The sequence below is a fragment of the Theobroma cacao genome, chromosome 9, assembly GCF_053813885.1.
Source record: "Theobroma cacao isolate CCN51 chromosome 9, ASM5381388v1, whole genome shotgun sequence".
Lineage (NCBI taxonomy): Eukaryota > Viridiplantae > Streptophyta > Magnoliopsida > Malvales > Malvaceae > Theobroma > Theobroma cacao.
Genome location: NC_142647.1, coordinates 47,878,186 through 47,902,820, shown reverse-complemented (window position 1 = coordinate 47,902,820; position 24,635 = coordinate 47,878,186). Strand labels below are relative to the sequence as shown.

The 24,635-nt window shown below is 33.3% G+C and overlaps 2 protein-coding genes and 1 pseudogene across 3 annotated transcripts; all 3 read left to right on the top strand.

The window, feature by feature from the left end:
- Nucleotides 1-286: 286 nt before the first annotated feature.
- On the top strand, nucleotides 287-2,645 carry LOC18590628 (tropinone reductase homolog At5g06060-like). Its single transcript, XM_018128501.2, has 5 exons — nucleotides 287-476; nucleotides 576-783; nucleotides 1,726-1,942; nucleotides 2,040-2,146; nucleotides 2,233-2,645. Exons 1-5 carry the CDS (start codon nucleotides 385-387, stop codon nucleotides 2,425-2,427), a joined length of 819 nt encoding a protein of 272 aa, XP_017983990.1. The 5' UTR covers nucleotides 287-384; the 3' UTR covers nucleotides 2,428-2,645.
- A 3,400-nt stretch (nucleotides 2,646-6,045) lies between these two features.
- On the top strand, nucleotides 6,046-8,451 carry LOC18590630 (tropinone reductase homolog At5g06060-like). Its single transcript, XM_018128210.2, has 5 exons — nucleotides 6,046-6,289; nucleotides 6,898-7,105; nucleotides 7,232-7,448; nucleotides 7,568-7,674; nucleotides 7,981-8,451. Exons 1-5 carry the CDS (start codon nucleotides 6,189-6,191, stop codon nucleotides 8,197-8,199), a joined length of 852 nt encoding a protein of 283 aa, XP_017983699.2. The 5' UTR covers nucleotides 6,046-6,188; the 3' UTR covers nucleotides 8,200-8,451.
- Nucleotides 8,452-15,099: 6,648 nt separating this feature from the next.
- Nucleotides 15,100-17,247, top strand: LOC18590629 (tropinone reductase homolog At1g07440-like; annotated as a pseudogene). Its single transcript, XR_016028295.1, has 4 exons — nucleotides 15,100-15,218; nucleotides 15,695-15,902; nucleotides 16,028-16,245; nucleotides 16,780-17,247. The product of XR_016028295.1 is annotated as a tropinone reductase homolog At1g07440-like (transcript).
- Nucleotides 17,248-24,635: the final 7,388 nt, after the last annotated feature.

Here is a 24,635-nt window from a genome sequence, read left to right as displayed (position 1 = left end):
TGTTGAATATGCTAATGAGAAAGAAATGAGTAATAATTTTTAACAAGTTTTTGTATAAATAAGTCTTGAAAAGATATTTTAAAATACAAGAAATTGTTTCACAAGATTAAAATCCTGGGCAACAAGAATATAATTCTACCAATTATGGTACTCAATAATCTTCTAAGCAAAGTTGTATTGAATTTGATCTAACACCATTGCCATCTACCACAAGCTGCCAGTCTTCGTTGTATATTTTTAATTGTACTCGTCGATAGTTGACTGGCATTGGGCTTTGTTACTATATTGTTCTCTACGCTTGTTTCCAAAATTTGAGCTCCAAGAAGCTGCAGTACTGAACATCAAGCTCTTGACCAGAGAGTGAAAGAGAGAGAGAGAGTTGTAATGGCAAGGGATGGAACTTCAAGCTGTAGAGACAGCCAATGGTCTCTCAAAGGAGCAACTGCTCTTGTTACTGGTGGAACAAAAGGAATTGGGTAATGGCTACTTTCCTTCTCTATTCCCTCTGTAGTCAAGAGATTGCTCTTTCAGTTGATATCTGTTGCTCCAATATGTCGTATTAAATTATGTTTTAGGCATGCTGTTGTGGAAGAGTTGACAGCGCTAGGGGCAACAGTTTATACGTGCTCGCGCAACGAAGATCAGCTGAATGAATGCTTGAAAGAATGGAGGACGAAAGGTTTACAAGTTGTTGGTTCAGTCTGTGATGTAGCCTCTCCGGCTGAAAGGGAAAGGCTGATGAACAAAGTTTCCTCTCTCTTTACTGGGAAACTCAACATCCTTGTGAGTTAACTTCTCCCTAAGGTTGACTCGTTATCTCTTCTATGTGAAGTTTTCAAGTGTAAACACAAGATGGTAGGAAGCATGCATAGATTAACTCAACTAGTCATTGCTCTTAGAGAAAATCGTATGATCCTGTAACCAGCGACCCTAGGTTTGGGAAGCACGTGAGTTCTGACTTGCCTGACCACAATAAAATTGTTGAAATTGAATCTTTAAAAAATTACTGGCTGGAGTAGTTATCTATAATCTCCTGCCCTTTCCTGTTTACATTCCTAGGGATACTAACTCTTCTTTACATTGAAAACTGAATTAAATATGATAAAGAAATGGAACATATTCACAAGGTGGAAGAGTGGTTGAGTGTTGATGATTTGAACAAGAAACCCACTTACTTTGAAGAGCATTTTCATTTTACTTGAGTGAGGTCAAGGATTTTGAATTCAGAAAACAGAGAATGGTCACATGGTTGGAATTAATCATAAAAGGATATGGTCCTTAACAGAGCAAATCGAAGAGAAAGGATTACGGTTAATACCTGCTCTGATATTATTTTAAAATTTTAAAATTAATTTTTAATGTAAAATCAATAGACAATAGGTAAAGAGATACTTATTACATTTATATATATATATATATATATATATATATATAATATCCTTAATTTAATATATGTGAGATTTTTTTTATGGTTACAACCATACAGCTCTCCTCACGCGTAAAGATTTTGGATCTCCCGTGTGAAATGAACCAAAGAAAAACATAATGAATGAAAGCAATACCTGTTTTTCTATTATATATATATATTAAAATTTTAAGACGAGACAATAAATGAAGTGACCTTTATATTAATGTGTCTAGAATACTTTTAACTTAACAAATTTATAAGATTTTCTTTATCAGCAATCTAATAGAATTGTTGTGTAATTTTTTTTTTTGTTATAGATAAACAATGTGGGGACGAACACTTGGAAACCGACCATGGATTACACAGCTGAAGAACTGTCAACTATGATGAGTACCAATTTTGAATCTGCTTTCCATTTCTGCCAACTTGCTTATCCCCTTCTCAAAGCATCAGGAGCTGGATGCATTGTTTTTGTTTCTTCTGTTGCTGGTGTGCTCTCGCTCAATATTGGATCTATCTATGGAGCAACTAAAGGTACTTCGGAAGAAAAACTAAATCTTAGTAATCCTGAATTTTAATGCATGCAGTTTAATTTGTTAAGTGCAAATTTTGGTCAAATATCTTTATACAGGAGCAATGAATCAGCTGACTATGAATTTGGCATGTGAGTGGGCAAAAGACAATATCAGGAGCAATTGTGTTGCACCTTATTTCATTAGAACCCCACTTGTTGAACCAGTAACATCTCTTCGCCATGCTTTTCTCTTGGATTAATAAATATATTGAAACTGTGATATTGAATTACTTCCATTTTTTCTTGTCAGATTCTCAGTAGCAAAGAATTTCTGGCAGCTCTGAACTCTCGAACCCCTCTCGGTCGCCCTGGACAGCCCAAAGAGGTTGCCCATTTGGTAGCATTCCTATGCCTTCCAGCAGCCTCCTACATAACTGGGCAAATTATTTGTGTTGATGGTGGGGTGACAGCAAATGGGTTCTTCTTCCCAAGAGCAAGACTTTGAACAAGAACAAAGAGATGGGTTTAGGATTTAATTTGACCCCAAAACCTGGAGTTTTAATAAGCGATTTCTATTTTGTTGTCCCATTTAAGACATTAATGTTCAATCATATTTGTATAGGTGTAATCATTTGTTCTTTACCAAGCAAGTAGATGTTGGCTTTCCCTGGTGACTTGTTCTTCATCGAAAGCTCGATAAATGTCATGGGAACTTAATTTCTAGTCCTTGGGCTTCAAGACAAACATCTTGTCATGCTAGACTTTTGCCGTAAAAAGGAAAAAGCCGACAGATGATCATGAATTGTGATGAACAGCTTTGAACGAGCAGGAGCTTGACGTTCATTGATTCGTGTTCTTCCCAATTGAATGAAAAGACCAGCAAATTTTGTTGTACGACACAAATTTGCATTCTGGCATGCTTTTCTTAGTTCTTGTAGGTGAAATAAACGGGTATATATTACTCTTAATCTTATCAGGCTTAAATGTTCTACAAGAAAGACCCAAACCCTTATTTCTCTCATTTTTCCGAGACACAAAAGATAGAGATGTATGTTGTAATACATAAATCCAAAATGATAATTGAGTTACTGTATTTATAAAATTCAAATTGTGAAAAAAAAAAGTTTCTTATTGTTTTATTTTATAAATAGTTAGACCTATGATAGGATATTTCCTCATATTAGGAATTTATTAAGAAATAAAGTAGGGTTAGTATAAGCATCTCTTTTAACATTTAGCAATCACTTTTCTTTTTGATTAAGAAACAAAAGCAAAATAGAGGAATTTCATAAGCATCTCCTTATGTAAAATCTATTATTTTCAAGTACAAGTTTGAAAAATAAAAATTAAATTTTATTATTGAATTCATCCTCAGAAAGGGAGTAAAAGTTCTCTATTTATTGGAAAAAAATAAGTTGTTGAGTTGCAAGAATTTGTAGTTAAAATTTATGACATGTTCTTCATGATCTTCCCAATCTGCAGGAGCATTGAACCAACTTACCAAGACTTTAGCTTGTGAGTGGGCAAAAGACAATATAAGGACTAATTGTGTTGCGCCAGGGTTCATTAGAACCCCTCTTACCAAAGCTGTAACAAGATCAATTTTCTAATTAATGTGCCATTTATATGTAACATAAATTAATCCATCAGTGAAAAATTCTAGATCAGGCAAATTATAATCTCAAACTTTGTTCCTCTCCCTTGCAGGCTTTCGAAGAAGAAAAAATGTCTGAAATCTGTAATCTCAAGAACTCCTTTGGGACGGATTGGAGAGCCTAAAGAAGTGTCTTCCTTGGTGGCATTCCTATGCCTATCGGTAGCCTGTTACATAGCAGGACGGATTATTTGTGTTGATGGAGGGGTGACGTGAATGGCTTCTCCTTCCCATATGCGTGAAAAAGCATTGCAAGGCTGATCATCTACTTGCTGAATTATTGTACGAAACTGGCAAAACAAAGTGGTGGGGCATGTGATTACAACTAAGAAATTGAAAGCGCCTTTGAATTTCTTTCTTTCTTTCTCTTCCATTATTTTTAAGCTACCGAATGCATTGTATATTTGCATTCATTTTCTTTAGCTAAGGATAGCAAGTGATTTAATTTGACATGCCAAGGTCTATTTTAAACTTAAAAAATCTTGAATTATTCAAAAAATTTAATTAAATAATTAAGTTTTTATTTTTTTTATTTTGAGTCAAATAAATTTTTATTATTAATTCTTATTAGTCAAAATATCACTTTTCATTCAATGTCATGTGATATACTGACATGTTGTAATAAATAATAACATAATATACTAATATGACATGCTGACAGTATCATATAATATTTTCACCCTTTACATCAATGCCACGTCAGTATCACGTGAATATAAAATAATAAGTGATATTTTAATTAATGACAATTATAAGTTAATCATTAGTTATAAGAATCTATTTGACTAAAAATAAATATTAACCAATGTATATATTCATTTGTGTTACATTAGTATCATGTTTTATTTGTGTTAACCATGCATCTAATGTATATATTCATGTATCTTTCTTTAGTTAATGGATATGATCAATATCAACCAAGCTCCTCTGTTTTATTTTGTTTTACATCTTCTTCTCTGCATGCTTGATACTACTGATTTAATCATAACACTAGCGAGCACAATCTCCTTTCTTTTCAATCAGATGATATATTTCTAGTCTATAATAGAAAACAAGATGGCAAAGATGCTCTGTTATAAAACTAAAACAGAGACTTACAAAACTTGAAAGAAAGACTGTCGATGGTTACAAGAAACTGCAAAACATGCTTCATTGATAAGATTGAAGTACAAGTTAAATATACAATAGGCATGATTAGCACTTGTAACATACTATAGACGCAAGTGTTATGGCATAAAGACAACAAACTCATGCAGCTATACACGTAGGAGAGGGAATTAACAGAAAACATGCATGATTAATGACCAGTACAATGAAGCAAAGTATAACAAAAGCTTGACAAGTGTACAATATCATGCAAGTATTAACTTAACACTCCTCCTTAATACTTGCATATACACTGAGTTTGCTTCTAAGACTCAAATCTTGGCTTTGGCAGTGTCTTGGTCATTATATCAGCTACTTAAAAAATAGAATTAAAGAAAATTTTTGTAAAATTTCACATGTTTATAAAGAGATTAAAGCAACAAGAAGATTAAAGTATAATCTACAGCCTATATCTGTAACTTTTTAGATATAATAATTGATGATCTTCACTACCACTTTCAGTCATCTTATTGTGGCACAGCAACATATAGGATCATATTTGCTAATTTGTTAGTTGTCAGTTCCTTACTTTCGATTCCTGTTGTCCTATTTTAAGGCATTAAATGTCAATCATATTTGTGTGGCTACTCATTTATTCTTTCTTTTCTCACTCTTTCCTTTTACTCGAATATATACAAGCAAGTAGATGTTTGGCTTTTCTTTGTAACTTGTTCCTTCATTAAAAGTTCATGGGAGCTTAATTGCTAGCCCTTGGGCTTCAAGGCAAACATCTTTGGACGAGCAATCAGTGATAGCACTGAAACGTTCATTATCCTAGAATTCCATTTAATTTCAGTCCAGTGCTTGATACTGGAATGGAAATTCCTCTGTGAAACGTGCACAAAAGGTGGTTTAATTAGCTGGCACCAAGATTTAGTGTCCAATTCATTAGGTAAAATTGTAAGGATTGGATCTTGTATAGTAATCAAGATTTCTTCAACAGTGTCAATTGTCTAATTATACTAGCAATGATTTTATTGAGAGATGGTACAGAAAATTATTCCGTCTTTGAACTCTAGTAATAAACCATTGTGGTGTCCTATAAATGCCAGATTCTATTTTCTTTCTCGTAAGGATGCCAGATTTTCTTCTTGAAATGAAAAGGACCCCATCTCTAATCCTCCAAAGAGGAGAAAAAGGACAAAAAACAAGAAAAAGTCTAATATGTATTTTGTCCATATTGTAATAAAAGAAACCCAATCTTTTAACCCTTCGAAAAGGGCAAAAGAATTGGACTTATATCTATGAAATTAAAAATTATTGTAAATTCAACGATAAAAGAATTGATTATAATTACCACAAATAAAAGAGAAACTATAACATCAATAATGGTTGAAATAGCATTATCCTTCTTTTGTCTCCACTTGATTTCGTTCAAACTTTAGCCACAAAGAACTGCTGAAAGAAGGCTATCCATAAACACATTAATTCCTAGTTTGGCAGGCAAGAGATCAAGAGAAGAGGAAATGGCTGATCAGGCAGCTGCAGCTCATAGCGGTGGCAGCAAAAACAGATGGTCACTTCATGCCATGACTGCTCTTGTTACTGGTGGAACCAAAGGAATAGGGTCATCTCTCTCGCTCTCTCTCTTTATATTTTCTTTCTCTTACCTTGCTGCATGTGACTACTTTTTTTTCATGTTAAGATTTTCTGATCAAATCCACTGATTTCATAATTCAATAGTTTTAACGTATTATAAGTAATTTATCTTTATCTATATTTTTTAGTAAGCGTGAATCAGGGGCGGAGCCTCCTTATGTGATGGGGGTCACGGCCCCTCCAAAGCTTTTAGAATTTTTTTCATAACATATAAAAATTTTAGATCAATTTTTTTTTAATTTTTTTAACTAATTTATGCCACATGATAAAAAAAGTTTAAATTGACATGTTACAATTTAAAAAAATAATTTCATTTGATAACCGGTTATTGTAATTATTGCATGACTTTTTTTACCACATGGCACAAATTAGTTAAGAAAAAAAACTTGGGATAGTTAACCAACACAAATTAGATTGGAGTTGATCATGTGATTTCATTTTATCTAACTCTAGAGGAAATTGATTAAAGGCTTATATTACGATATATCGATGCTGATCTGAAGAGATCTTTTCCTCCTCGGAACTTGGCAAAATGGAGCATCTATTTGACTGATCACAAATTAATGCTGCGATCAGGTATGCTATCGTAGAGGAATTAGCTGCACTGGGAGCAAGAATACACACGTGCTCACGAAATGAAACTGATCTCAACAAGTGCTTACTTGACTGGGACGCAAAGGGTTTCCAGGTTACTGGTTCAGTCTGTGATGTATCATCTCAGGCCCAAAGAGAGAAGCTAATAAACACTGTCTCCTCTGAATTTGGTGGAAAACTCAACATCCTGGTGAGTGAACATCCATTCTCATTCTTTCTTTTTCTGGTAACTCTCATTCTGCATAGTGTCCCCACTCCTGAGTTCTGCTAATGAGACATTTGTGGTTCCAATAATGCCGAATTTGTGTGGCTATAGATTAACAATGTGGGGACAAGCGTTTTAAAGCCGACTCCAGACTTCACCGCTGAAGATTTCTCATTTATCATGGGGACCAATTTTGAGTCTGCTTACAACTTGTGCCAACTTGCATATCCTCTTTTGAAAGCTTCAGGGGCAGGAAGCATTGTTTTTCTCTCTTCAGTTTCTGGGGTGGTATCAGTAAGTTTTGGATCTTTATATGGAGCAACAAAAGGTATGTGCGTGTATATATATATAATTTTCCTGGCAAATGAAACCTTTATTGCAAGCATATAGTTGAGTAATTTTATCATTCAAGATTGAGAATTTAGATTGTCATTCCATTGTTTTCAGGAGCCATGAACCACCTTGCAAAATACTTGGCATGTGAGTGGGCAAAGGACAACATAAGGGTCAACTCTGTTGCACCTTGGTTCATCCAAACTCCCCTTACCGAAGATGTAAAATATATATATTTTCCCCCCATGCTTTTAGTCTTTATGTTTATCAGCATGATCATATCATTCAGAGTAATCAAAAGGATATCCAAGGAGAATTATAGTGTAAATCACAACAAATGAGTATATATATTGATTGTTAGGATTTTCATATTGTTAAAAAGTATACAATCTGGGACCACTATGGCAAGAATTCATAAATGTTGGAAAGGTTACACCAGAGCATGCAAGTTTTTGTTCCTCAAAACTGTATAACGTTTTCAGTGTTGTAGTAGTATTTATAATTGTTGTCCTTCTCCTTGCTTACAGTACATTCAAAAGTTTTCAGAGATTATTATCTCTCGAACTCCATTGGGACGCATTGGAGAGCCAGAGGAAGTGTCATCCTTGGTGGGATTCCTGTGCCTACCAGCGTCCTCTTATATAACAGGGCAGACGTTTTGCATCGATGGGGGCATGTCAGTGAATGGCTTCTTCTACCATGAAACCTTACTCGGGAAGAACAGTCAGGCTAATTCCCTATCTTGAAATGCTGCATAAGGCTTTGTCCAAAAAACAAAACAAGAAAATAAGAAATGTTGCATTTGGCACCTCAGCTACAGCTTCCTAGTTGTTGCTAGTCTTTCTCTTTCTTTTCCCTCATCATCTGCCTGTCTGAGTATGTAGCTACTCCATAAAAAAAAAAATTCTGAACTGCTGCCCTTGTTTGAATTTGGATTTCCTTTCTGTTGTCCACCAAAAATGAAACAAAAGCTGCTGCTTCTTTCGTTTTTGCTATAATTACTCTTCTATATACATGTATATATATATTGTTGCCATCTGTAGTCGATAATGCCATGATATAGATTAATCTTCAAGAATTAAAAGACCTATGTGTACATTGGATGAATAAATCCAAAGAGAAATAAGACATTAAGTGAAAATTAGTTAATACAAGTGAAGTAATGTTTTAGAAAAGGTAGGCTCCCAAAATCCACATTATTTAGCCAATAGCATTATGTGGAATTAGGACATATATAGGCCAACAAAAAGAGAGATTGGAATTTTTTTGACAATGATGTATTCATTAAATAGTACAATATATACCCCTAATCATATGTTACTCTAAATGATTGCACCATAAAACGATTATCAACTCTATCCATCTTCCAAAAAAGCCATGAATATCCCGGTGAATAGACTACACATTTTAGAAATAATTCTCTCTGTAACTATTGCCTCATGTACCTCATGTTGTGTTAAAATTGCATATATTTATATATTTATATAACACATATTGGGACCTACTATACTTTCTTAGACACATTGTGGACCCTATTGCACCTTCTTGGTCTCATGCAATGTAAATATATGGGCCTCTTCTTGTGAAAAAAAATCGGTGTACTTTTTTTATATTTTTGGGTTGAGATTTATATTACATGGAAGTGTAGACACCATAAAATATATATATATATATAATAAATAATAAAATAAACTAAAATATAAAAAAGTATATTAAAAAATATAATAATAATTAAAAAAAAAAAAAAGGGATGGCTGGGCATGCGCCCAGCCATCCCCTCACCATCCCCTCACCATCCCTTCACCATCCCTTCCCATCAAGTCCCCAACCACCATGCACCAGGGGTTCTGGCCACCAACTCCCTGGTGCCAGAACCCCCCCTCGCCGGGTTGTCCAAATTTTTGGACAACCCGGCTCTTTAAAAAGACACACACAAAAATAAAAGGGGAGATCTACCAGCAAGAAGACCCAGCCACAACACGAAAAAAACCAAAAAATCATCAAGAGCAGTTAGCCACAAACAATCAAAGAACAAAAAGCAACAACAAAGAAAAAGGGAAAAAGGGTTGAGATCTGAGAAGAGAAAAGAGAGAGAGAGAAAAGGAAGGAACGGCCGGGGGAGAGAAGAAGGGAGAGAGCTTGACGCCGGCAACGGAAGGCGAAGCGATTCGCCGGCTAGGAGAGAGAAATCCGAGAGGAGAAAGGGGGGAACGCCGGCGCCGGCGAAGAGAGAAGAGAGGAGAGTTTTAGAGAGAAGGGAGAGGAAACGCTAGAGAGAGAAACTGAAAGGCTCAAAATGAGAGGAAAGGACGAAAGCGGGGTTTATATACCCGAGTCCAAGGCCTAAAACGGCGTCGTTTTGGCAGAGGGAAGAATCCAAAGGGTCGATCCCAAAACGACGTCGTTTGAGGGAGTCCCCAGAGCCCCAAAACGGTGCGTTTAGGAGAGGGCCAAGCGGACCAAGGAAGCGGGCCAGGCAGACTTCCACGCGGCCCAGACCACTTGGGCCATCCTTCCGGCCCAACAAGGTATAACCCATTTTCCTGTTTTGTTTTGTTTGGGCTTCTTGGTGTTGGGTCTAGCCCATTTCAATAAAAATACATTTTTTTAGGAAAGAAATATTTATACTTAATATTAAAAAATAAAAAAAAAACAAAAATAAAAATTCATAAAATTAAAAATTAAAATATAAATGTAAATAATAACAATGACAAATAATAAAAAATGTTAATATTATAAATATATTTGGAGGCCAAAAAAATAATATTAAAATAAAATAATAAAATAAAATAATGATAACAATAATTAATGATGCAAATATATATATACATTATATTACATTTTTTTTAATATAAAAAAATATAAAAATATAAAAATATAAAAAATAATAATGATAATAAAAATGAAAAATAAATAAATAAATATAATAAATAATATAATTGGAATAAATATTTGAGTATTACCACCAAAAAGGGACAAAGAGTTGCCTCTTTCCGGTGGATATTTTCGGGTACGAAGTCAGGGACGGATTTTCACCGAAGCGTCGGGATAAATCCGAACTCTAAACTCCAAAACCCATTAAGCCTAATAATCATTGTTAGAAAACAATATATATGGAAAATTTTGTTAATTTAGATAAATATTACTAAACAATCCAATCGTTTAAAAATTAATTAATTATTTATTAGACAAGCTTTGTAACCAAGTAAAAATTGGTCAACAACAAATATGGATTTAAATAGACAACTAAAAAATAAATAATAAATAATGAATAAATAACCAAATTTTTTCACCAATCAATAAACGCGTGCATATAGATACCATCATTTTACACTGTCATTGCATGCCACTCATATTTTGCAAATGGCGCGGGAATCCCGATGATGGGATTTTCCCGAGGAGCTCGTAGAGACGAGTTCTTCCGGGGATATCTCTAGGTGAGGAGAATTTCGAGACTTCACCAAAGCGTTGGGATAGTCTTCGAATAATTTTCCAATAAAAGATTACCGACTCCATTTAAAATAAACAAGTCACGACATCATTCTACGCTTGCATCATATGCATACGTAATACCAAGTGAATAACTCAGTCTGACAATTCAATAAAAATTTAATTAATAAAATAGGGATTAAACTAAGAAAAGGCTATATTAAGATAACTTAAGATTAAATGGTACCGTTCGTAGAACGGGCGTCACGGAGGTGCTAACCCTTCTCCGTGCGTAACCGCACTCCCGAACCCATCTCTAAAAAACGTGGACCAGTTCTCGTTCTTTCGACGGACCTAAAATTAATTTAGGGCTTCATCGATTAAGAATCGAGTTAATAGGTGACCAATCACACCTAGATAAAAAAGATTGGTGGCGACTCCCACACTTTGAGATTTTAATTTTCGCCCCGCGTCTGGCGGACGGGTTCCCGGACCCGCACGTCACGACAGGAAGTTCACAAGCTGTTGAGGTGATATATTTCGTTAATTTTTTAATTTTTTAATGATTATTGAATGTAAATGAATTTGGAATTATTTTAAAAAAAAATTGTGGATCCAAAGATTGAGTGTTTTAACATGGCATATGACATAAAATATTATACAAAAATACTGATGATTGGTGCATTTTACTAAAAAAAGGATATAAATTTTATGAAAAGTGCTAAAATTAAATAATTTTTTTATCCAAAAGAAAATCTTTGTAGAAAACAGTATACTATAACTAATTAAATACATTTTAAGATTATAAAAGTAAAAAGGAGAAAACACATTGATTTTGACATATATCCGTTCAACAACCAATACTTTCTTACTTTATTGGAAAAATGATATAAGTCAAAATTTAATCATTCATTAAGACATATCATCAATTAATTATTCATAACGTATTAAGCTTAAAACCTAATTTTCTAGCCACTAATTAGAAAATATTAACTATCAATCTTAGTAAATATTAATATTCATTAAATTACTAATCCACTTTCACAAAGTGTATAAATCAAATAGTTTTGATTGATTACAACATATAGTAAACTTTTTATTACTTATTATTAGAAACAATTGATTTTTTTAGTGAAATGTTGATTGCTAATCACCTCATGTTTCTTTTTTAATATATATTATTATCATTTGATTGATCATTTAATTGTTTAAAAATATAAATATTCTACCATTTATATAAATCCTCATTCATTATGACTTTCTAAACAAATGTGTTCCCTTATTGTATTTAATTATATGTTATTTCCTATCACTTTGAACACAAATTATATGTATCAAGATTAATCTGAATTTAATAGACAACGCTGGGCTAAGCCGATGACATTTTAGAAGGCCGAGCAATGGATGAAGCCAATTAGATTGATCATTGCCATATTTTTTCATTGTTAAGCATCTCTAGAGAACATCACTTTTTGTGCCATATTGCCACCATCATTTCGCAAGGAGTGCCAAATTTTATAGCTAAAGTTAGATATTCCTAATCCACCATATCTTTTTCGGTTTGCATAACATGTTCCATGTAACCTTTGATACCAGGAACAAGCTAATTAACCTGTTAAAGCTTCGTTAGGCACTTATGGCACGGTTTTCTAGTCCTTGCTTGATTGTTTTGAATTTGGCATAATTGTTTATTAACAATTGCTTTTTTTTATTAAGGGTTCTTTTCAAAAATACCCTTCATATACAAAGATTTTTTGAAAATATTTTTAGTAGCACATTTTAAAAATGTATTGTTTTAAATCAAATTTGTTGTAGTGATTGTATTAAATTATATGTTATGTCCTATCACTCTTAGCACAAATTATATGTATCAAGATATAATATGAATTTAATAGAAAAAAATTAAATAAGAGATAAAATGTACAAATATACAAAATGGGTTCATACCCTAACTTCATGTACTAACCATCCATACATGGAAAAAGTCAGTTATGTGTCCTTAATTGAACATAGATATTGCTATTAAAACTCATCAGCCATGCAAAATCTCGTGAGTAAATTTTTGATGGATTCAATGAAATAAAAATTCTAATTTTTTTATATAACTAAAATTTAATTTTTTTGTGAATAATTTACTTTAAAAGAATTGAAGGTTAATAAGAATATATAGATAGATACACAGATAGATACAACAAATTAATTCAATATATTGTGAAGGGTATATATGTTATTCACTATCTGTAGCTTTTGGAGTTGGTGCTCTGACATACAGATATAATATTAAATTGCTGAAAAACAGCTAAGTCTAGAGGCAGTTTCAACAGGTGACCCATCAAAGAATAAACAGAGTTGTGGAGAAGGAGATAAATATGGACAGGCTGTAGCAAGTTGATAAAGCAATACATGACCTCATTGGGGGATAAATTTTGGAGGTACGAGAAATTATTAACCTTAAAGTATATGATCAGTATAATCATAGATTAAGTGCACTGAATTAACAACTTTCCTATATGATATATATATATATATATATATATATATATATATATATATATATTTTGTTGAACATTTACTTAAACAACGAAAACTTAACTTAACAGTCGATTAATTATTCTACTCCCTTTCCTTTTAATTTTACTCAGGAAAAAAAATCAACTAACTACCTAATTGTTGAGTAATTAGTAATGCCCTATATGTATGGATCATGGACTACTTAATTTGGAGTTACTCTCTAGTAATTTGTTAACTCTAGATAATTAAAAGCTAGGTTTAATGTAGCCGTTTAGTATATAGAATTACCAAGCAAAAACGGGATCTCAACACCTTCATCTTTCTTTGTTGACGATAAGCCCTTGTTGTTATCTAGGATGAGAAAGAATTCATCTAGAATTGGCTTGAGAGTGAACATTTTGCCACTCATTGTGACCGCATTATGGAAACAACTACTCAACTGCTGTCCTTTCCCCATTTACTTAAACTAATATTGAATCCCATGACGATAACTCGAGAAACCCTCGTGCCATTCTTCGATCAATGTGCAGTGCCGAAGCCACGTTGAAGCTGAGCTATATTATACTAAGGTAAGACTGAGCAGACAATCAATTTGATGGAGTTTGGTCCAATAAATATATTCTCCAAACAATATTTCAAACGTAATGAACAAGAAGGTTTTTTTTTTTTTGGCTTGAAATATGCAATTGATTAATGATAAGCTGAATACATTTTAATATAACATCTATGTTTTAAAATTAATCTTGGTGTACAGTCACATCACTTTCTCAAGAAAATCAATAACATCCCTTTCGGGTACGAAGAAACTCTCATTGGGGTTCGCTCTTCGACAAAATATATTTACTTAAACTAATTAACGGAGGCTTAGCATTGTTTAGTCCTAAGCTCCGTATATGCAAGTTCACTTCTCTCAGAAAAAGTAGATTATATATGTAGTCAGGATTATTTTTGTCAATAAGACGGTTCAGGGTAGCACTTTAAGTTGCTTTTTTTTTTGTTTTTCTTTTTCCATGTTCTTCTCCAGAGTGATTGTACTTTATGAAAAAATTTGTCATTACTAGTATCAAAGATGATCTAAATGCTTTAATTTTCCACGACCTTTAAACTCCAACAATTTTTTTTTTTTTTTTAAGGAGAAAGCCCCCAAAATCCTCCAATTCCCTGAACTTAAGTCCCCTGTTCTAGGCTGGCAGATACAACCTGCAACCAAACTTAGGTGTCAACTGCAAAACCCCTCTTCCTAGACCTGTACAGCTACAATCCCGCCCTTTTTTTGGCATGCTGTGTGTTATGTCACAGGTGCCAAATGTAGTCCAAACCATGCCCTGAAATCCACGCCTACATGCAATCTGCCCAACATGCACAAAACTACTCTCACCACGTACCCCCTCCCCCACCTCCAAATTCCCCTCTAGATAATTAAAAGCTAGGTTTAATGTAGCTGTTTAGTATATAGAATTACCAAGCAAAAATGGGATCTCAACACCTTCATCTTTCTTTGTTGACAATAAGCCCTTGTTGTTATCTAGGATGAGAAAGAATTCAACTAGAATTGGCTTGAGAGTGAACATTTTGCCACTCATTGTGACCACATTATGGAAACAACTACTCAACTGCTGTCCTTTCCCCATTTAATTTCCTATTGAATCTTTTGGCAGCAATGACCTACGTGGGAAGAAACTGTCTATATAAACTTAATATATCTCAACTACAAGCAGAGAGAGAGAGAAGTAAGAATGGCTCAAGCAGATAACTCTAGGAAGGACAACAGATGGAGTCTTCAAGGCATGACTGCACTTGTTACTGGTGGAACCAAAGGAATCGGGTTCTTAATTTTGCTCTCTTCTCTCTCTCTTTCTTTTTTACCATGTGCTCTTTGCAAGTTTGATACTACACCTCGTTTCTTGCTACTTTACCTTTCAATATTATATAATATTCTCGAAATTGGGAGACTCTTCATATATTTCAGGCCATTGACATTTTCTTCTCCTTTACTTCCCTTTGAATATATATTTGTTTCCAATGACAAAACTTTTTACGTATACACAGAACGATACATTCATGAATATAACAAAGCATCCAGTGGATTGCGCAAGGTATTAAAATCTTGAGACAAGTTCTGGAGGAAAAGCACAAACAAAATATAAGGAACTTTGCTTCGTTGTTTATACATGTTAATTAGATGTGACTTTTTAACTAGGAACGTTTATGAGATGATCTGCGTTTGGTGATTGGATCATTACATTGGCCAAAATGGAGCTTCTATTTGACTGATCACAAATTAATAAATACTGCAACCAGGTATGCTATCGTAGAGGAATTAGCTGCACTGGGAGCAAGAACACACACGTGCTCACGAAATAAAACCGACCTCAACAAATGCCTACTTGACTGGGAAGCAAAGGGTTTCCAGGTTACTGGTTCAGTCTGTGATGTATCATCTCAGGCCCAAAGAGAGAAGCTAATAAACACTATCTCCTCTGAATTTGGTGGAAAACTCAACATCCTGGTGAGTAAACATCCATTCTCATTCTTTCTTTTTCTCGTAACTCTCATTCTGCATAGTGTCCCAACTCTTGAGTTTTGCTAATGAGACATTTGTGGTTCCAATAATGCCAACTTGGTGTGCTATAGATTAACAATGTGGGAACACTTATTTCAAAGCCGACTCCATGACTTCACTGCTGAAGATTTCTCATTGATCATGGGCACCAATTTTGAGTCTGCTTACAACTTGTGCCAACTTGCATACCCTCTTCTGAAAGCTTCAGGGGCAGGAAGCATCGTTTTTCTCTCTTTAGTTGTTGGTGTGGTATCAGTAAGTTGTGGATCTTTATATGTAGCAACAAAAGGTGTGTGTGTGTATGTCTATATATATAATTTTCCTGCCAAATTAAAGGTCTACTGCAAGCAGTTGAGTAATTTTATCAATCTTGACTGAATTGAGATTTTTATTCCATTGTCTTCAGAAGCCATTAACCACCTTGCAAAATACTTGGCATGTGAGTGGGCAAAGAACAATATAAGGGTCAACTCCGTTGCACCTTGGATCATCCAAACTCCCCTTGCTGAACCTTTAAAAATATTTTTCCCCATACATTTACTGTTTATATTTATAAGCCTGATCATATCATTCAGAGTAAGTGTAACCAAAAAGGATATCCCAAGAGAGTTATAGAATAAATTACAAGAAATGAGTATATTGATGGCTAGGATTTTTCAGATCATTAAAGAGTACACAATTTGAGACCACTATGGCAAGAGTTCATATATAAATTCGAAAGGTTACACTAAAGCATGAAAATTTTTGTTCCTCAAACTGTATAATATTGTCAGTGTTGTAAATTAGTAGTATTTATAATTGTTGTCCTTCTCCTTGCTTGCAGTACATTCAAAAGTTTTCAGAGACTATCATCTCTCGAACTCGATGGGACGCATTGGAGAGCCAGAGGAAGTGTCATCCTTGGTGGGATTCCTGTGCCTACCAGCATCCTCTTATATAACAGGGCAGACTTTTTGCATCGATGGGGGCATGTCAGTGAATGGCTTCTTCTGCCATAAAACCTTACTAGGGAAGAATAGCCAGGCTAATTCCCAATCTTGAAATGGCGCATAAGGCTTTGCCCAATAAACAAAACAAGAAAATAAGAAATGAAGCGCTCGGCACCTCAGCCAAAGGTTCCTAGCTGTTGCTTGTCTTTCTCTCTCTTCTTCCTCTTGATCTGCTAGTCTGAGAATGCAGCTGGTCAATAAAAAAAAAAATCTGAACTGCTACACTTGTTTGGATTTGGATTTCATTTCTATTGTCAACCATAATGAAACAAAAGCTGCTGCTTCTTGCATTTTGTCTATAATTACTCTTCTACTATATATATTTTGTTGCCATTTGTAGTTGATAATGCCATGATATAGATTAATATTCAAGAATTAAAAGGCCTATGAGCACATTGGTTGACTAATTCCAAACAAAAATAAGACATTAAGTGAAAATTACTTAATCGAAGAGACGTAATATTATAGAAAGGGTAGGCTCACAATTAGGACATGTGGAACTCTAGTGAATAGACTACACATTTTAGAAATGAGTTTCTCTCTAACTTGCATCAAACATTTATGACTTTTGTGTAATATTTTATTTTCATTCGTGAATTCTAATACTTAATTTTTAATTTCATAAGTTTTTAAAAATATTCTAATTTTATTCATTTCGTCAATCAATCGTCATCAAAATTAAAAGAAATCTACCACCTTAATATTATGTGGACATCAATATGGATGAATACGTGACATATATCACAGTCATGTGGATGTCTATGTGACAAAAATATTCGAGCCATAAACACTTGAATTTCTATGTGACAGAATTCACCAATCTGAAAATTGTTGTACCAAAGTTATTTTCATCCGGAAATTAGCTACAGCAGTTTTCATAGGCGATTGATGAAAGAATAAATGGAGTGGTGGCAAAGAAGATAAATATGTTGGAAAAATAGTGTATGTCATAAGATTCAAATATCCTACATTATTAAGATACATAAAGGTGTGAGTGCTTTAAATAAGCAAACTCATTATGGGTTTGTTACAAAGAAGAAAAAGATGTGGGCTCGTGCGTACACGAGATTGGGTTAGGCTTTGAAAAAATTCAAATTTTCTCTCTTGCGCACAAGTATACACATGGGCTAGGCCCAAGTTAATTTTTATACCTTAGTTTTAATTTTTTTTAAGCTTTCTTAGCCTTTGAATGAATCAACTCAAACTCAACTAATGCCAGCCAATTTTTTTTAAGCTTTCTCAGCCTTTGAATGAATCAGACTCAAAAACTCTCCTGATTTGGTGCAACTTTTACTTCATCTTCTACCTATAAATATAGCCTCCCTGCCTCAAGTACAACACACACCAAACAAGGTTTCTCTTACTACTCTCCTCTCAAGTTTCTCTGCATACTATTTCTCTGTTTTCATTCCTTTCCTACTGAGTTTTATTTTTCCAGAAAAATCTATTTTGTTTTCCTACTATCCTTTACTAGTTTGTGCAAACTATAGGGAATGGTCTATTGAATCCTAAAGGATAACTGCTACAGTCTTTTTTGCACCAAGTCTTGTACTCCAAAAGGGCGACAAAAATTATCCTTAAGGACAGTGATGCCTTGCTTCAGACTTTTTACTATATTTGCTTGCTTTATTTTATTTTCATTTGTTTCTTAGAAATTTTTTTTCTAGCAATATGTTTATGGAATGATGTATTCTCACGAGCCTCTACTGGAGATAAAGCCTTTCTTTTTCCTTTACCCTATTTGAAATTATGCTTTTGCCCCTTCTATATGCCAAAACAAATGCTTTAAAGTATATAAGTAGTTAAGGGTGAATAAATAGGTAGATTTGGTTGTTTGGTCTGTCATACCTAAAGATTAAAAGGATCAAACATTTTTAAAAAATCCATCAAAATCGACTAAACATGAAAGAAGACCAAATCAATCAAAATCAAACATAAAATTAGTTCGATTGGTTCGATTTTAAACATAAAATAAGTATACTCTGCAATGTTGTTAAAGATATTTTTATCCTTCAATTTTGTTACTTTGATAAAAATATTTTTTAATATTATAATTTATTTTTTTTATATAGATTTCAATGAATGTCTTTTTATTATTCTTAGTAGTCATAGTAACTGTCAATAAAATTTCTTCTTGCCTCTAAAAAAAAACTGTTAATAAAATTTTTTTTTCTTTTAAAAGAAAAAATTAAAATAAAATATATAATATAAAAAGTTATATTAAAAAATGAAAACAAAATATATAAGACTATAATAAGAAATAAAAATAAAATATATGATATTAAAAATATATTTAAGAGTTGATATTATATAAAAATTAGTAATAAAAAAATACAAGTATATTAAATTTGTATTTTAATAAATAAGGATAATTTTGAAACTTAACATTATATTCTCAATAAAGTATTTGTAAACTAAACGCTCTAATATTATCTTCCATACATTTTAATCATTGCTTTACTTATATATCAAACACACTTTATTTATATAACTAATACTACAATATTATCTTCTTTGCTTATATAACTAATATTATAATATTATCTTCTTTACAATTACATTGCTTGAAATTATATTACTTGTAATCATATTATATTGTAAAGTAGTATCTGAATTGGGTTTTTATGTTTTTGGGTGACCAATTTTGACTTTATTGATCACCAAGTTGCCACTCTGTTTTGTATTTAAGAACCTAGCATCATGGGAGAAGCTGGTAGCTGTTTGAAGCCCTTTCATTAGCCAATGAAGCAAGCTCTGATTTCACCTTCTTCAATTATCATTAACACCCAAAAGCCTTTTTCCTCTTCCTTTAAACCCCAGCATAACACCCATTTAATCCTCTCTTTTAATCCCAAAACTTCCTTTTCATTTCAATAAAAAAGTCCCATTTTGAACCAATCCATTGCGCCAAGAAACACAAAATCTAACAGATGGTCACTTCAAGGTTTGACAGCACTGGTAACTAGCAGCACACGTGGAATTGGGTAAAAACAAAAAAAATTCCCATTTTCCATGAACATGAAAAAGATTGGCCATTTAGTTTTCATGAACTATAAAGCTGAAACTTTTATAAGTCTTTTTGAACTGGGTATCTTTTGTTGGTTTGTTTATTAGATGTGCCATAGTGGAGGAATTGGTAGGACTTGAAGCAAGTGTGCACACTTGTTCACGTAATGAAAATGAGCTTGACAAGTGCTTAGTAGATTAGAAAAGTTTGGGTTTTGAGGTTTTTGGTTCTATCTGCGATGTGTCTATTGGAGTAGAAAGAAAGAAGTTAATGGAAAATGTTTCATCTTTGTTTGATAGCAAGCTCAACATCTTTGTAAGCTTCTGTTTTTCCTCATTGTAATGTCTTTGTTATGTTTGTTTATTTGCCAAAAGAAGTAATGGGGCTTGTTAATTTCTCGGGTTCAATTTTTGGCACGCTAGTTGCTAGGAGCGAATAAGTGGTAGATTTTTCTTTTGTCAGGTTGAGGAATCTATATGTATTCCTGAACAATGCTAGGTTATTTGCAATTTATGATTATGTTGAGTTTTAGGTTGACTAGAATTCTAGATCTTATATGATTAGGATTCTTGTTTGTGTACAACATTGAGTAGTTGTATGATTTTAAACTTCTTATTCCACATCGAGTTCTAATCACATTATATTTTGGACTTTTATACTATAAAAGTGGATCTCTAGGCTTTTGAATTACAAGTAGTACTTTGAGAGCTCTAGAGAGGGAACACTTTGTAACTCTGTCTTTTGCTCTAGATGGAGTTAGAGTGGTTTGGGTGAGTGTTCTTAAGAGTTTATTAAAGAAAAGTGTGCAAGGGATCTTGGGTTAGTTTGAGGAATCATAGGGATCAATTTATTGTACTTTGATTTCTCAAATATAGAAGAACAGTTTCACTCTATGAACGTAGTCAAGAGGCCGAACCACGTAAATTCTTGTGTTTTCTGTTTACTTGATTTTTCTGAGTTTTATCTTTATTGTTTCTTGGGTAATTTTCACAACAAACTGGTATCGGAACTTCGAGTTCGGTAAATTCAAGATTCAACAAGGATGTCAAAAGTTGTTAGTTCTACATATTTTTCAATTAAGAAGTTTGATGGGAAGACTAGTTTTACGCAGTGACAGAGAAGGATGAAAGATCTCAATATCTAATCAGAACAGGATACTTCAGTATCTCGCAAGTTAAACTGCCATTTGATTGCCGCTTTGTTTATATTAATTTTTTAACTACGATTTGGGAGAAACTATTATTTCACACTCAAATAAATAGTTTAAAGTTCGGATATCGAGAAATTTAAGGTTTCTTGCAATCTTTCTAAAAGGAAAAGGTGTGGTTTCAGGTGTATTAGTTGTAACTTAAAGAAAGAACGTTCTTTACGGGGGCTCCCTGTCTTGATTAATGGAATTTACTTTTAAAAGAAAAAAAAAACTTAAAGAAGGAATGAGAGGAAAAGAATGCTAAGTGAAGTTTGTAACGTGAGAAATTTGCAAGCTGTAATAAAACTGTGACCCAAGGTAATAAAATGGTTTTTTTCTTAGTTAAAAGAAATTTGTATTAAAATTATGGAAATTACATTGTAAAGATCTGTTTATATATAGGGATCAAGGGTCAGGACATGCAATCGCGTACAACCCTAGTGGTACTCAGTACCATTAAATAAAAGATTCGCTTATCGGTACCGTAAGACAATGCAACAGTCATAAACAAATCCAAGTATTAACATAAAACAGAAGGCAGCATCTCAACCAAATAAAAGTATCAAAAGTTACCACCATGTTGAGAATATCATGTTTCTATTAACTCCAAACTTCGTTAAGGAATTTACAAAACAATTACCCTGTCATAAAATATGAGTAAAAGACACCATGTCCAGTGAAAGAACAAGTGCATCAATCTCATTAAATAAATATCACTTGTCCCAAAGCCTCGTATCAATGTTGGTCACCCACGATAGAACATTCTTGAAGTTAGATTCAATAATCAACTTAGAACTTGTGAAAGAGGAGTGAGAGAAAAGATGCAATGCATGAAGAATGACCATAAGCTCTGCAAAGTTGGAGTCTTGGATGCCAAGTGGGCCAAACAAGACACCCACAATCATGGGCAGACCCAGTTATATAAGAGTGGTGTCATGTTATACTAAGTATATTACTTATCTAGAATTTTATTGATTAATAACACTAAAGAACTCACTAATTTTTTTACAATTTTGTAAAGAGTGGGGTCAAAAATTACCGGTCAAAATAAATTTATCAAAAAATAATTTATATATTAATATTTAAATATTAAAAGATAAAAAATTTATAATTTAAGATTTTATTAAAAAAGTCAAAACCTAAACTAAAATCTTTTTCTCCAAAAATTCAAATATTACTTTTGAGACCTGCAATGAGATTTCTCTTCTAGATCTTTGGTTGCATTTTTTACTCTTTCAAAACAACTCATCTAAACTTTAATTGTTCAACTATAAATAATTTTCAACCCAAATCAAGTGTTTAAATGATTCATGTGTAAATATTTTTGATTAATTTGATAGTTTAGGATTCGAACAAAATCTTGCTAACAGAAAATAGTATTACATGTCAAATAATATTTTGAAATTATGTGTCTTTCTTTTTTTGATTTATTTTGTAGATGTATTATTTGATTATTTAATTTTTGTATTTAAGTTTACGTAGTTTGTAGATGCGTATACTTAGTTTGATCGATGAATAGAAATTTGTCAAATTGTTAGTTGTTGAATATGCTAATGAGAAATTAGTAATAATTTTTAACAGGTTTATGTATAAATAAGTCTTGAAAAGATAATTTTAAAATACAAGGAATTGTCTTACAACATTCAAATCCTGATCAACAAGAATATAATTCTACTAATGATGGTACTCAATAATCTTCTAAGCAAAGTTGTATTGAATTTGATCTAAGTGCTCTCTCGACAGATCTTGAATTGATTAAAAATTTTTTAATTATTATTATTATTTTACTTATAACACCACTTAAAAAATTTTCTAAATCCGCCCTTACCCACAACATAACCATTAGAGTTACATAGTACTCCACCACATCCTACTGGGCTTGGTTTACCCTTTGCTGAGCCATCCACTTTGAATTTAAACTCATCTTCAGATAAAGGTATCCAAGAGACCCCTAGTTGCGAGTGGAGAGAGGGACCGTGTAATATATGTGTGTCGGGGTTCGAGCCACTAGCCATTATCATCAACCACATCAATGCCATCACATGCGTGCACCCAGAGCATAGATCGCATTCCAATAAAAAAAAATATTGCAGACCCATTCCATACTTTGCTATTAAAAACCAACTCATTACAAGCCAACCACAAAGACTAAAACGTGACACAACAAACTATCATCCACCGCTAGTGTGTGTGATTCACCAAAGCACAACCAGCCCAAGATTGCAAAAAGGATGATATAGTACAAAGAGAGGACCATCACATCCTCTAGTATTAAAGAACAAGGCCCTATGTTGTCCAATTAAAATGGCATGTGAGAAGGATGTGTGAGCATGTCTCTAACTCATAACCACACCAAGTGCAATGTAGTTGCTTCGAGCTGAAGTCCACCCCCCTCAAGTGAAGGAAGGCTTTGAAGGGGATCGAGTCAATAGTAGCGAGCCATAAGAAGCTTTGAAACTTAGGGGGACAGATAATGTCCAAACAAAGTGGAGCCATGAAGTTTGACTATTAGAACTAGCATCAAGTAAAGAGCAAAATGTTTTGACTAAAAAGTTACCTCTAGAGTTATACTTCCATATAAGTTTATCCATTTTGCTCAGAACAAGAACAATGTGACCCAACAATGAACGAAGCTCGCTATAAAACTCAACCTCCCATGAGAAAAGGTTGCGTCAAAAAGAGATAGACCAATTGCCATTGTGCCAAATATCATGCACCTATGCCCCCTTGTCCATTGCAATAGAGAAAAGTCTAGGATATTTGAAGCAAAGAGCTTCATTTTCCAAAGCCCATTTATCAAGTCAAAAAATGAGAAGGGCATCATTACCAATGAGGCATCGACATGCATGAAATCTTATAAGTTCCTGAACCTCTTTGATGGACGATATGTTGATTATGCTTCGCCAAGCCGATGACATTTTAGAAGGTCGAGCAATGGATGGAAGCCAATTAGATTGATCATTGCCATATTTCTCCATTATTAAGCATATCCAGAGAACACCACTTTTTGTGCCATATTACCACCAACATTTCGCAAAGAGTGCCAAATTTTTATAGCTAAAGCTAGATATTCCTAACCCACCATATCTTTTCAGTTTGCAAAGCATATTTCATCTAATCTTTGATACCAGGAACAAGTTAATTAACTTGTTAAAGCCTGGTTAGGCACTTATGGCAGGGTTTTCTAGTCCTTATTTGATTGTGTTGAATTTGGCATAATTGTTTATTAGCAATTGCTCCTTTTTTATCAAGGGTTCTTTTCAAAAATACCCCTTATACATAAGGTATTTTCGAAAATAGCATTATTTATAATTTTAATTATTTTTAGCTAAGAAAAATTAATTTTAGACAAAATTACCTTTAATGAAACCAACTTATATGTTTAGATCCGCATCTCAAATCGACTCATATCCTTTGAACTTTTCTGGCCAAAACATTCATCTCTAGAGTATTCCTTGCCAGAAAAAAGAACTTTTAAGCATTTTGAATATTTT

What these genes read in the sequence shown, in the direction of transcription:
- LOC18590628 (XM_018128501.2), top strand. Translation starts at nt 385, where the DNA reads ATGGCAAGGGATGGAACTTCAAGCTGTAGAGACAGCCAATGGTCTCTC. An exon ending in GGTGGAACAAAAGGAATTGG is followed by an intron (nt 477 to 575) that starts GTAATGGCTACT and finishes ATTATGTTTTAG; the next exon opens with GCATGCTGTTGTGGAAGAGT. An exon ending in GAACCCCACTTGTTGAACCA is followed by an intron (nt 2,147 to 2,232) that starts GTAACATCTCTT and finishes TTTTCTTGTCAG; the next exon opens with ATTCTCAGTAGCAAAGAATT.
- LOC18590630 (XM_018128210.2), top strand. Translation starts at nt 6,189, where the DNA reads ATGGCTGATCAGGCAGCTGCAGCTCATAGCGGTGGCAGCAAAAACAGA. An exon ending in GGTGGAACCAAAGGAATAGG is followed by an intron (nt 6,290 to 6,897) that starts GTCATCTCTCTC and finishes TGCTGCGATCAG; the next exon opens with GTATGCTATCGTAGAGGAAT. An exon ending in TTTATATGGAGCAACAAAAG is followed by an intron (nt 7,449 to 7,567) that starts GTATGTGCGTGT and finishes CATTGTTTTCAG; the next exon opens with GAGCCATGAACCACCTTGCA.